General features: G+C 44.2%; 1 protein-coding gene across 1 annotated transcript; it reads left to right on the forward strand.

The window, feature by feature from the left end:
• Positions 1-7,693: 7,693 nt before the first annotated feature.
• LOC127220889 (small ubiquitin-related modifier 2-like) lies at positions 7,694-8,154 on the forward strand. The gene has a single exon (XM_051182766.1). The coding sequence runs from the start codon at positions 7,732-7,734 to the stop codon at positions 8,017-8,019; it is 288 nt and encodes a 95-aa protein (XP_051038723.1). The 5' UTR covers positions 7,694-7,731; the 3' UTR covers positions 8,020-8,154.
• The last annotated feature ends 4,413 nt before the right edge of the window (positions 8,155-12,567 follow it).

The following is a 12,567-nucleotide window of genomic DNA, read 5'->3' on the forward strand; positions in this document are numbered from 1 at the left end:
TAACATACTCACAGACAAAAAGAACCACAAAGGATGTGTGTGATACATATTTTACATAAATGCATACCTAACTTCGTACATTAAAATTAACTAGTGACAAAATAACTTACTGACAAAGTTAGACACATTTTAGAAAGACTTTGATGGCAACCTCTCCGAAAAGACACTCCAAAATTAGAATTCTGCCACCAAACAGGTTAAAGCATGTGATTTCTGAGAGCCACTAAGCCCTTTTGAAACTTGTTGTAGATGGAAGTTGCCTGATGTGAAAATCGATTTCTCTTTTTGCCCCCATTACTCCTCAGAATAAAGCCATTCCTCTCACGGGGAGAGGAAGACAGAAGTAGATTTGTTTACTTATTTGAACAATGTTTCAATCTTTTGGTCACGGTGGTCTTGAACTCTTGTTGATCATGCTGCCTTGGCCTAGTAGGTACTGGGTTACAGGTGTGGCCACCACCCTTGCATTGGTAAATTTGCATTTCTGTCCTGTGATGGCTCCTTGCTGGTAAGGTAGGTTTTCACCAGGCCCACACTCTGACCAGGTCAGGACTTGGGGTTGAAGTTATGCAAAAGTCTGTCCAAGTTGGGTTCGTGCCTGAGCCCAGATATTTCTCATCTCGTCCTGCCCCTTCTCATGCTACCCTGGATGTGGGCCTCAGCTAACATTCAGCTGGCTATTGGCCCACTTTTGTGCCAACCGTTCTTTTGAAAGACCTGGATGGCTCCGAAAATCATTTCAAACTTTGCCCATCTGTGTGGGATAGCTGGTCACCTTAGCAAAGCCCCAGGCACATTCACTGTAAATGCCAATCCAGCTTTACCAGTTCTTGCCATTAAACTCATATTACAAAAGCCTGCCTGTTTAGGATAAGCTGTAAAAGCTGAGTGTGTGTGTGTGTGTGTGTGTGTGTGTGTGTGTGTGTGTGTGTGTTCATGCATGCACCAGGAATCCACCTATCTCCATATCCCTTAATATGGGATTACAAGTGTGTACCACCAGGCCCGACTTAAACAAGTTTGAGGGGTTAAATCTGGGTCCTCATATTTACATAGGAAGCACATTATGGATGACCTACCCCTCCCCCCAACCTTGAAACCTTGGATTTTAAAGTAGATTTATCGAGAAGACAAAGGCAGTATTGTCCATGTGCTTTGGATGGGAAGCAAGGAGGCCACTATGACTAGATGCTTACCCTCGTGCCTGTTGCTGTGAAGAGGGACAATGGGGAAGAAGTCTGAGAGTCTGTAACTCTGGAGATGGAAAAGACCTAATGTCTGAACTAACTATAAATGAAGCTCAAAAGTCCTTTCAGGAGCAAACCACCACACTTATAGGTTCTAACAACTGCTACCAACATCTTAAAATATAATCCCTTTGATGTTTTAAATATAAAATACTAAACCCACCAGTAGACTAGTATATATATGTAGTTCACTTTCTTGGTGTCTTGTGTGTTTTGCCTTGTACTTTTAAGCATACAACATCATCATTTTGCAAAGGGTGCAAAGGCTACATCATTTTTAAAATGAGGGCATGGTTCCAAACCAAAGACTGAGAGTCTGAGTACCAGTTAGACTGCACAGGTGAACTTGAACTGCTGGTTTATAAATACATCAATCACAATGGAAACAAGACAGGTAATAATGACCAATGGTTAAGGAATTCAGTTTAAACATGGGCCTTAGACAGAGATTCAACCCTCCTGGGCCAAGAAACTTCAATGAAAGGGTGGAGAGAGAGAGCGCCTATTGTCAGCAAGCTTTGCAAACTGCAAGGCAAGCCATTGCATAACCATAGGTCTGATTCACTGGTTGGCCTCTTTTGTTCAACTTACTGAGATGATGACCCCCTTGTCTTCAAGGATGATTATAGGTTGCCAGGCCTGAAGGTTCAAAGTTGCCCTCTGCATCTGTTTTAGATGCTTCTGAATTTGTGGGTGCTGTACATGTCATTCCCTAGTTATATTCCCTAGTATCTTGTGCTTACAACTTCAACTCAGGATTCCATTTAGCACTTCAGGATGAAGCAAGTCTTTGTCTTCACCAAGCATTGGCTTTAGGAAATCGGGTCCTAGTCGATTTGAGGCAATTCTGGCCCAAGTTTCAGCTTTTCCTTGTCTCAATGGCTGAGTCAGTTATGACTCAATAATGACAGAATCATTTAAACTAATAAAATTCTAAGAGAACCAAAAATAAAAAGGGGAAGTATGTTAAACAAATGTCAAGAATAGGAAGAAAACATACCAAATAAGTGACTACCAATGTTCCTTTGTCTTGGTAGACAATAGAAACTCTACTAATAATAACACTTAATTTATGTTTGAGCAGTGTTTTGATAGCCATTACTTTGTTTGATGTCCATGGCAACTCTGTAAGGTAAGCAGATACAAAAGCTTAGTTTCAGAGAACCCAAAGGACCAGCCAGAGACCACCCAATAGAAAATGGGACTTGAGTGAGGATGAGGTGAGGTGGTCCACTCTTTGGCATGGTCTCTTTACAACATCCAGTCTGGGTCCCAGAGCCCTTGGTGTTATGCTCTAATAAAACTAAGTTGCTTAAGCAACACAAGAACTATGTGCTGAGTGACAACTCAGTAAGACCCGGGAGCAAAGCTATAAGCATAGACACAGTCCCCGGGTTTTCTGAGACAGTTTGTAACACAGAAGATAGGAGAGAACACAAAAGCATCACTGAGCATTTTATAGAAAAGAAAATGATAATAATATGAATGGAAGTTAAGAGCTACCAAAAGATCCAGTAGTCCAAAATGAATGAGACTATAAGTTAAATTTTATTTCGAGTTTAATGCTGATCTGTTCATAAGTCTGCTTTGTTTAGAGATGGTAGAGATGATAGATAGGTAGATTTATAGATAGATAGATGATAGATAGATAGATAGATAGATGATTGATAGAGTTTGAAATTTTGTTAGAAGCCCATGAATAAGTATTTACTGTATATGTTATGATGTACTTTAATACATCTTTTGGTGCTTCTACATAGTATATTCAACAATAGAAACAATGTGCCTTAGTTTAAAAATATATTTCCTATATGGTTTGTTGAAAATACCTAACAAAAAGTATTATCTGCCATGTTTCATTCCATGTATATAAGCCAATAACTTTTATACTTTATACTGCAATTTGGAGGTTTCATTTTTCTTAACAATCTTTCCTAGCAATAGGGAAACCATGGGGCTCATAAAGAGAAAGATAGTGTCAATGGGGCCGGGGTGGGCGGAGTGGAGTGGGGCAGACTCCAGCTTGTCTCTAAGCATTATGCAGGCGGTTGTTACACAAGTTACCAGATCCTGATTTGAGCTGTGTGTATTCCACAAAAACGTCCTTTGAAACTTCCTTCCCTTCCTAGTTACACAAAGCCCTGGATAGCTGGTCTCAGAGAGACACACGATGGTCGGGCTTGGGCTATGATCTCCTGTGAAGCACTGTGAGCCATTCTTGTCTGCCCAGGGTCTGCCTTGCCTACTTCCTCTATTATATTTAGCTCTTTGGTTATTTTCCTAATGAGCTGTCTGTTTGCTTGCAGCCATCCAGCCAGAAGATGAATGTGTAAAATCACAAGCTACACACCAGCCCTCAGAGCCTAAAAGGAACTCTCCTTCATGCTTTGAAATCCACCCACACCAGAGCTTTGGCTGTGACTGTCCCTTTTTTCTCTTTGGCCCATGGCTGAGCAGGCTAACTAGAACTGTTGCCTTCTGTGGGCATACATTCTCTTAAATGCTTGCTTGTATAACTGCCACAGTCAGCTTGCCTACTACACTAAACTAGCAAGCCAAGGGCAAGCTTAAGATGGCAACACATGGGAGGGAAGTTAGAAATATTTTATTGAACAAGTAATCACCAATAAAGAACTTAATATCATCTCTAGCGTTGACCCATTCTTGTTTCTGAGCTGTGATTGGGAGGGAAGTAGAAAATGAACCTTGGTAGCTTTGATTTGTGAGGGTTCTCAGAGCCTTATGGACTGCCGCCTTCAAGAGTCTGGCAAGCTTTGGCTCTCTGAGCTCCCTGGGGAAACAAACCCAGCACTGATAAGATTCAGTTAAATCCTGCTGGGGACCTGGGCCTTGTCAAGCCTCGGTCGGTCTGCCTCAACAAGAACCATTAAGTTCCTATCATCCCACCCTTGCAATACACCAATTCATTAAGAAAATTATGAGCCCAGTACTTTGAGAATCTTGAAAGCCAATTAATGAAGTTCTTTCTCCAGTTTGAGGACAAACTGGAGTCCTCATTTTCATAGAATCAATGAACACCAAATATATATGGAGCTGTGGTTCTCATATGTAAAACTTCGTATGACCTCACCTGTTGTATCTTCTAAAAGCCATACATACATATTCTAATTAGATCCTACATAGACTCACTACATAATATGAGCATTGACATTTTTGTTTAAGACCTAGTGGTTACTATGTAGCAGAATTCTCCGTCAACTATAAGATAAAGGATGGAAGACCTTCAAGGGGTGGGGGTGGGGAGTAGCAGGAGTGGCCACATGGTGGCTGTGTATAAATGGTGGGGTTATTTCCACTCTAGGCAGTGGCACATGGGTAGAAGAAAACGCTGGAGAAGATTTGAGATTAATTTAGCAACTATTAACAGCAAATGACTATGTAAACACTTAATGTCAAAGAAATATATCACAAACAAACGGAGATCTACTGGGCACCCTGTACCTATTCATACTTCTCTATCCTCTCAGGAAGATGGCAGAGAGCCTTGGATTTTATAAATGAGATCCATGCTCACTGCTCTCAGATAGGAAAGTCTCATGGCTTGACAGAGAGGATTCTCCCACTGCACAGGCAGGCCTCACTTGGCCTTGCTTGCTCCAAAGCAGACCCTGGGTGATTAGTCGAGTAGCTACATCGAGTCAAAACAGGCACATCATCTGGGCCCATTTCCTGGGCAATGAGAGTGAGCAGAAAGGTTGTAGGTATTCTAACCCCCTGTCCTCAAGATCTTTGACACTTTGTGGGCCCAAGAAGATACACTTGGGGATGAGTTATTGAAAGGGAGTTTGTCTAGCTTCACACATGCCTGATGAGCATATGGAGAGGTAAACCTTGGGTGCCACTTCCCCAAGCAGGCTCCCTCCCACGCCCCAGATGGAAGGTCTACAAAGAAGAAAATCCATATTCTCCCCTGTCAGCCTGCCTTCTGTTGAAGCCACACAGGGGCTCCTCTCACAGAGCAAACAGGGCCTTCACAGCCAGAGAGAGACTGCTCTTTAATAGCTTTTTGCCTGATGTTATATTTTTAAAGCCACTTACCTAAGAGGTGAGTTGTTTTCTACTCCTCCTTCCCCAGAAGCACACACCATTCAGGTTACCTGGAAACCTGGCCAGGAAGCATGAGGCAAATAGTAACCATGCAATAGAAACATCCGGGTTTGTCATCTAATAGGAGATGACCCTGCAAGTCATGTTTGGGTAGAGGTAGGATGTGAAATTTAATTAGTTTGCGCATCTTGGCTATTCTAGGAGCCGTTGGCATGGGCTTCTGAGGAAGGGGTTTTGTTCTGAGCTCATTCAAAGCTCATGTGATTGCCACAAGCAAGAAGTGAGTGAGGTCTGAGATCAGAGACTACCTGTGTCTGAGATCAGAGATCACCCATGGGCAAGAACAAATGGGGGGGAGGGGCAAAAGATATTTCAAGCCTTGCTTCGACTCGAAAGAACATCCAACAGAGACATGATGTACCAAGAGAATGTCACTGTGTGTACATTTCAGGAGGAAAGTAAGACACATTGAAGGACAAGAAACGGAGCAGAAAGAAACTGGTGATGCAGGCTCGTAACCCCAGCACCTGGGGGGGGGGGGTAGAGTCAGGATGATCAGAAATTCAAGGTCATCCTTGATTACATAAAGAGTTCAAGGCAGGCCTGGACAACCTGAGAGCCTATCTCTAAAAATTAAAAATAAAAGGCCCTGAGATGACCAGCAAAGAAGCTGTGGGAAAAGGAGGAAGCAAAATATAGCACCTGGAAGGCATGAAAGACTGCCAGTCTGTGAGACCCTCGCTCTGTGCTTTCCTCAGAGGAAAGGGCTCTCCTGTGTCCAAAAGCAGCCCTAGACTCTTCAAAAGAGCCCTCCTCTCATGAAGCAGCTGCCCTGGAACCAAAGACCTTATTTATGTGTGTCTCATGTCCTGCCCGCCCCCTTTAGGTGTCAGATGAGGTGATAACATGCAGAATTGTAGAGAAGCTGCAAAACTGTGACTCAGCTGTTTCCTACAAAGCCTCTGCTTTGTGGTTTTAGGAAGCCAGCTAATACAGAGCAGAAAGCTCGGCTCCAGGAAGGTTTGACAGGACCACGTCCATTGGCTTTACCCTGTGTTATATCTTTTTCCCTGTTCAGTGTGACGAAGGGTGACTGGTGTGACTACCAATTGTGAAAGTTCACTGTTGGCAGCTTATTCTGGAGATTCAGCAGGAGCCTACGGGGCAAGCTGAGGGACAAGTCCTGGGGTTTCCATGCTGACTTCTTCTCATTCTGCAGTCATCACTTTTACCACTGGCATCTGGGCATGAGTCAGTAGAGCATGGCCACAAATGCTTGAGCAACCATAGAGAATTAAACACTGAAGATGCAGACAGGAAATCTCCATTATGCAAACAGTCCTCAGGAAGGGAAGGGGCGTGCGTAATAAAAAGTCTGGCTGACATTCTACAATCTGCTAATTACATAAGCCCAATTAGCCGGAGAACATGGAACAATTTCTAGTCATTCTCTTAGCTCTGTTGTAGGAGAGTGGGATTCTTTGGCAGACTTGTTCAGGGGTATAGGCCTCACCTGAGAGCTGGAGAATATGGTCACAGCCCTAATGGCAAGGCCTTCTTGATTTGTGAGTGGTAATGAATGTGAGTGGTAAAGGCAATGAAGCATTTTCTAGACTTGAAACTAGTCTTCTCTATGGGGGGGGGCAGAAATTTCACATCATTATTTAAAACGGCTGTAGTCCCACAGCTGACATGCACACACACACACACACACACACACACACACACACGCAAATACACACACACACACACACACACACACAGTATGGCTGTAGGCACACAGCTGACACACATACAAGTCATTATTCAAAGCAGCCACAGTCACACAGCTGACCTGCATACAAAAGCTCAGGAAATTCACTCAAGCTCGCTGGTGTCACTCAAATCTACCAAAAATCAGATTAAAAAGTGACCCGCAGGGCTGGGGCAATGGCCCGGTGGTCAAGAGCATTTGCTACTCTTCCAGAGAGGCTAAATTCAGTTCTGAGCACCCACATTAGCATTTCACAACTGCCCATCGTTCCAACTTCAAGGGATCCGAAGCCCTCCTCTGGCCTCTGAGTGCATCTGCACTCATGTGCTATACCCACACAGACACAGGCACATAATAAATATTTTCTCCAACCAAAACCCTTTGAAACTGGTTTTCAACCTCCCTGATGCTGTGACCCTTAGCAGTTCCTCATGACCTGGTGACACCCCAACCATAAAATTATTTTTGTTGCTACTTTATAACTATAACTTTGCTGCTGTTATGGATTGTAATGTAAGCATCTGTTTTCTGATGATCTTTCAGTGGTCATAACCACACTTTAAAAAGTGGCAGGTAAGGCTGCTGGTGCTGCCTGTGTTCTCCTTCTGTGCGGACCAGTGCCTCTTTTGTGAAGCGGCAGCTCAGGAGACCCCGGCGCTCGCCATGGCCGACGAGAAACCCGAGGAAGGAGTCAAGACCAAGAACAACGATCATATTAATTTGAAGGTGGCGGGGCAGGATGGTTCTGTGGTGCAGTTTAAGATTAAGAAGCATACACCACTTAGTAAACTAATGAAAGCCTATTGTGAGCGACAGGGATTGTCAATGAGGCAGATCCGATTCCTGCTTGATAGACAACCAATCAATGAAACAGACACATCTGCACAGTTGGAAATGGAGGATGAAGATACGATTGATGTGTTCCAGCAGCAAACAGGAGGTGTCTACTAAAAAGGGAACCTGCTACTTTACTCCAGAATTTTGTTATAGACCAAGAATACATTCGCAATTAGAAAGCCGCAATTTGGTTCCGCCACATCCTGACTACTACAGTATAGTTTTCTCTATTCTTTCATTTCCCTGTCCCCATTCCTTCATTGTACATGAAGTCACCGGTGTGTGTGCACAAGCTTATTGCACTTTTATTATTCTTTTTTTAAACTAAATGGCCAGTGTCGTGTTTTGATTGACATCAGATGGAGATGGTCTGGGGGATGGGAATACTGGTTCTGTGAGAATATCCCCCTTTCTCCATAGTGGCATGCTCGTTCAGCTCTTATCTTTATATTCCAGTAAGTTATTTTGCTCTCAGTGTTTTAACAAAAGAACCCAACAACAAAATCCTTGCATACCTTGTTCGATTGGAGAATTTTGATGTTTTTCATTTATCATTGTAAAACCAAGGACAATTTTATATCTTTCTTGTACGTAGCTGTTACATGTAGGGCAATCTGTCTTTAAGTAGGGGTAAATTACTCTTGAACAAAATGATCCTAGATAGTTTTCCCTTCAAGTTAAGCGTCTTCTTGTTTAAATAAACTTCTTGTTTAAAAAAAACAAAATAGTGACAGGTGAGCCATGGATATACATGTGTACTGATTTCTTTGTCAACCTTACTGGTCTCCCCTAGCCTGCGTTCGGGTTAGTCATTACCTAGAGTTGGCTTCAGTCTGTACGTGTCCCCTTTCACACAGAGGACATACCAACAAACTCAGAGAGAAGCAGAGTTCTTTCATCATTTCAACCCCTGCGTTTCTTTTAGTGAGGAAGAAAAGGACAGAGGAGCTGACCTCTTCACAAGCCTGCATACGAACAGCAACTAGCGTCCATATAGACATGATTTTTCCTGTGTACTATGGGGTGAAGAGGAGTTTAGTTGGACAAAGCTAAATCTGTTGAGCTTATTTTAGCAAAATGTTTGTTTTCTCACTTTTACTTGTGTTTGCTCATTCAGTTATTCATGTGAGATATCATATTCTTGTGTCTGTCTGGTGCCAGACACGAGCACTCACCCCTACCCTCAGCCCTCATCCAACACCATTAACACTAGAGCTAAGCAGAGCCCCCACAGAGCCCACCCCAGTGAGCCCAAGAGGAAAGAGAAGGCAGCAATCGAGACTCCAAGGTTTCTACTTTATCCTGTTCCAAAGATTATCCTTTTCCTAAGTGATAACTTGAAAGAACCAAAAACTGTATAACAAATGCATACAAGCACACACACACACACACACACACACACACACACAAGTCCATATGGATTTCTATAAGAGAGTGTTGGAAGGCAAAATCGATGGGGGTTTCACAAGCTGAAAAGTGCCTCTAAGATAAGCAGAAAACTCCTGAGGATCAAATTAAACAGAATTAGACATGGAGTCTGGGGAACTTCTTAGGGGTGTATTTCCCCTAAAGTATGAGTAGAAGCACTTAGGGGACAGGAGAGTCACCAACCACAGGACTCTGGGAAGTTGCCAGCATCTTCCTGAGCCCAGCCCCCACCCCGCCGGAAGCAGAGTCTCCTGAGGTGCCCTTGTCGCCTCCTGAATCACCACTTGGACATTTCCAGCCCTTCTTCCTCTGTCACACCTCTGAGTCTGGCCATGTCCTGTCCTCCCCACATTTATCCACTCCTGCCACATTCTTGGGAGCAGATGGACAGCAGGTAGCAGCACACCCTGGCAAAGCCACCACTGTCCTCATGAGCAATCCCCTCTGGGGATTCCTGCCACAAGAATATTTTGCAAGTTTCACATGAATCTCTCTGCAAGTACATATACATGTAGGCAGTGGATATTCATTTCCCTCTTATTCACTGTTTCATTTTTATTGTTTCAGTTAGCCTCACAGTCAATAATATTCCAAAAGGATTAAATAGAAAATTCTAAAAGTAAACAGGTAAGTTTTAAAATGCACACCCACACCAGTGAGTACTGTGATGAAGTCTCATGCTGACCCACACTGTTTTATGAATCATGTATACACACTGTATATGCTACCCACCCATTAGTCAGAATGACTATTGTATTGCAGTTCTTGACTGTGTTCAACTCAGCGTTACTCAGTTACAATCCACAAAATGTAAGGGGAATGACACCTACAACTCAGGTCTACCAAAGAAGGGCTAGGAAATGTCTAAGATAGGACAAAAATTTCCTCTAATAAAGAAAGAAAAAAATGTATGCTAAGATCTGCCATAAGGATGGATTACATTATAATGATTACATTATAAAGAAAGTTTTTCTGTGGCAGCCACATATATGATAAGGTATGTATGTGTAATAAAATAGTATATACAGGGTTTAATGCCATCATAAGTTTCAGGCATTCTATGGCAGTCATTCCCCTGTCCTCAAGCAAGCACAGAGCAATGTGATATTTGACACTAACCTATTTTGGAAGGGTTGAGTGATAAAAATTTCATATTATGGATCTGTGCCAAGTGTTGCTGGGAGTATGGGGGTTGGGACAGGACCTGGGGGTAGAAAGGCACACCTTTAATCTCAGCACTCCGGGAGACAGGGGCAGGTGGATCTGGAGGTCAGGCTGGTTTACATAGCCAGGTCCAAGTCAAACATAGTGAGAACTTATCTCAAAATAAAATTTAAGGAAGGAGAAGGAAAGAAATGGTACTTAAGAAATACTCAAAAGCCTTCTGTGAGCACGAAAACAATTGGTGACCTAAAAGTTCAAATAATGGCCCAAGTGAAGGGAAGTGGAATGTTGATCCTAGTTTACAGAAAGCGAATCTGAGTCACAGCACGGTTCTGAAATTCCACATGAACTCATGCTGCCTGTAAAAGCCAGACATCAGCCCTGAGCAACCGTGATCTCCGGCCAGCCAGGCAGAAGCACTTTGTTTTCCATTGGGTGGTGACGCCAGATCCCATTGCTTCTGATAAAGGCCCTCGTCAAGCCTGTGTGTCATCGTTTGCGTATGCCCCAGCTGCTCGGGTGCACGCGCGCGGACCCACGTCCGGACGCACAGTAACTCCTGCCAGCCAGTGCTGTCCAGTGCGTCCGTGCGGAGTGCAGCGCCATCTCCTGGACACTATGGGATAAGCAGCAGGCTGAAGTCGAGCGTGAATTCTGTATTCTGTGAGCTTTGAGGTTGCAAGGAATGCTAGCAGAATATGGACCCTACACCCAAACCAGTCTTCCAGGATGCACGTGGTCCTTTCCTCGCTACAGATGTGATGTGGCAGCCATATATGTGTGTCAGGTGTGTGTGTGTGCGTGCGTGTATGTGAAGGGTGCAAGACATGACCTTTCAAAAAGTAGGAAAAGTGGAAGAGTGACCAACATCACCCTCATTGCTGGATTTGTATGAAATCTTACAGCTGACAAGAACTTAAGTAATCCCATGGGGGGGGGGTGTACCAGATACTGGCTCTGCTAGTAGAACTATCCACTATTTAGCCACGACTGAGATGGCAACTAACTAGGCTTCTTTACCAAACCAAACTCTTTACCCACTTACAAAAAAAAAAAAAAAAAAAAAAAAAGCAGGCTGACCCTGACCCTAAAGAGGAGGAGAGGAGGAGGAGGAGGAAATGAAATAAAACCCAGCCAGTCAGCTGTGGGGAGGTCTGAGACCAGACCTCAATTATTCTCAATTATTTCTAAGTCTGGAAGAAGGGCTCAGAAAACTCTGGCCAGCGGCAGGTTTTGGGTTTTGCCGGGTCCTCTAGCAGATCAGAGAAGCAGATCACAGTCACAGGGCACAATAACGCTACTGAAAAGGTTTCTAAGATGAGAGGAGACCTCTGTTGGAGGGGGGGCACCTAGGCGGTCACAGCTCTGCTGTGCTGGCCATGCGGAGGTCTGGCACAGGCAAGCCCACTCTCGTGGCTGCTAACCGATGCGGGACTGCCAGGTGTTTGGAGCTTTCTTTTGATTCTTCCATGGAAATCCTTGAAACTCACCGAGCGACCAGCACTGCTTTTCAGAGAAGGAACTGTGGGGGAGGAGTCAACTGCTGAGGGGGTGGAGGCAACTGTGGTGGGCAGAAGGGGGGGGGCGCTGTCAACTGCCTAAGCATACACAGTGTAAGGAGCAAAGGAGGCCTCTGGCCAGCTAGCTCTCTGTTCTCCGTTCCCTGCAGTTTCCCAGCTACTAGTGACCTGCCAGCCTCCGAACTTCAGTATATTTTGCCAGTTGCTTCAAGGCTAACTGACTCATCAGCCATCCCCTCTCCACCGCGTAGTAACCGGAAGGGTAACCGGCTCCCACTGCACTCTGAGTGTAAACCGACAGTGGTTGGAAGAGAGCCCTTTCCTTCGCTCTGTTTTCAACTAGAATGTCAGACTGAGAAATGGCTGGAACAAGTAGTTCTGGGTTAGAGGTCAGGGGACAGGCTGGACTCTAGAGGGCAAAAAAACAAGGCCTCTCAGTAGCTCGTAGGCATGTACTCACTCACAAACCTGCCCTCAGTGAACAGACTTGGAATGCTGCCTGGCTCATCCTTACGCAGCCAGAGCAGGCCAGGATACCATGTACTAGATG

The sequence above is a fragment of the Phodopus roborovskii genome, unplaced genomic scaffold, assembly GCF_943737965.1.
Source record: "Phodopus roborovskii unplaced genomic scaffold, PHOROB, whole genome shotgun sequence".
Classification (NCBI taxonomy): Eukaryota; Metazoa; Chordata; class Mammalia; order Rodentia; family Cricetidae; genus Phodopus; species Phodopus roborovskii.

Coding starts and splice junctions, on each gene's coding strand:
- LOC127220889 (XM_051182766.1), top strand. CDS start 7,732: ATGGCCGACGAGAAACCCGAGGAAGGAGTCAAGACCAAGAACAACGAT.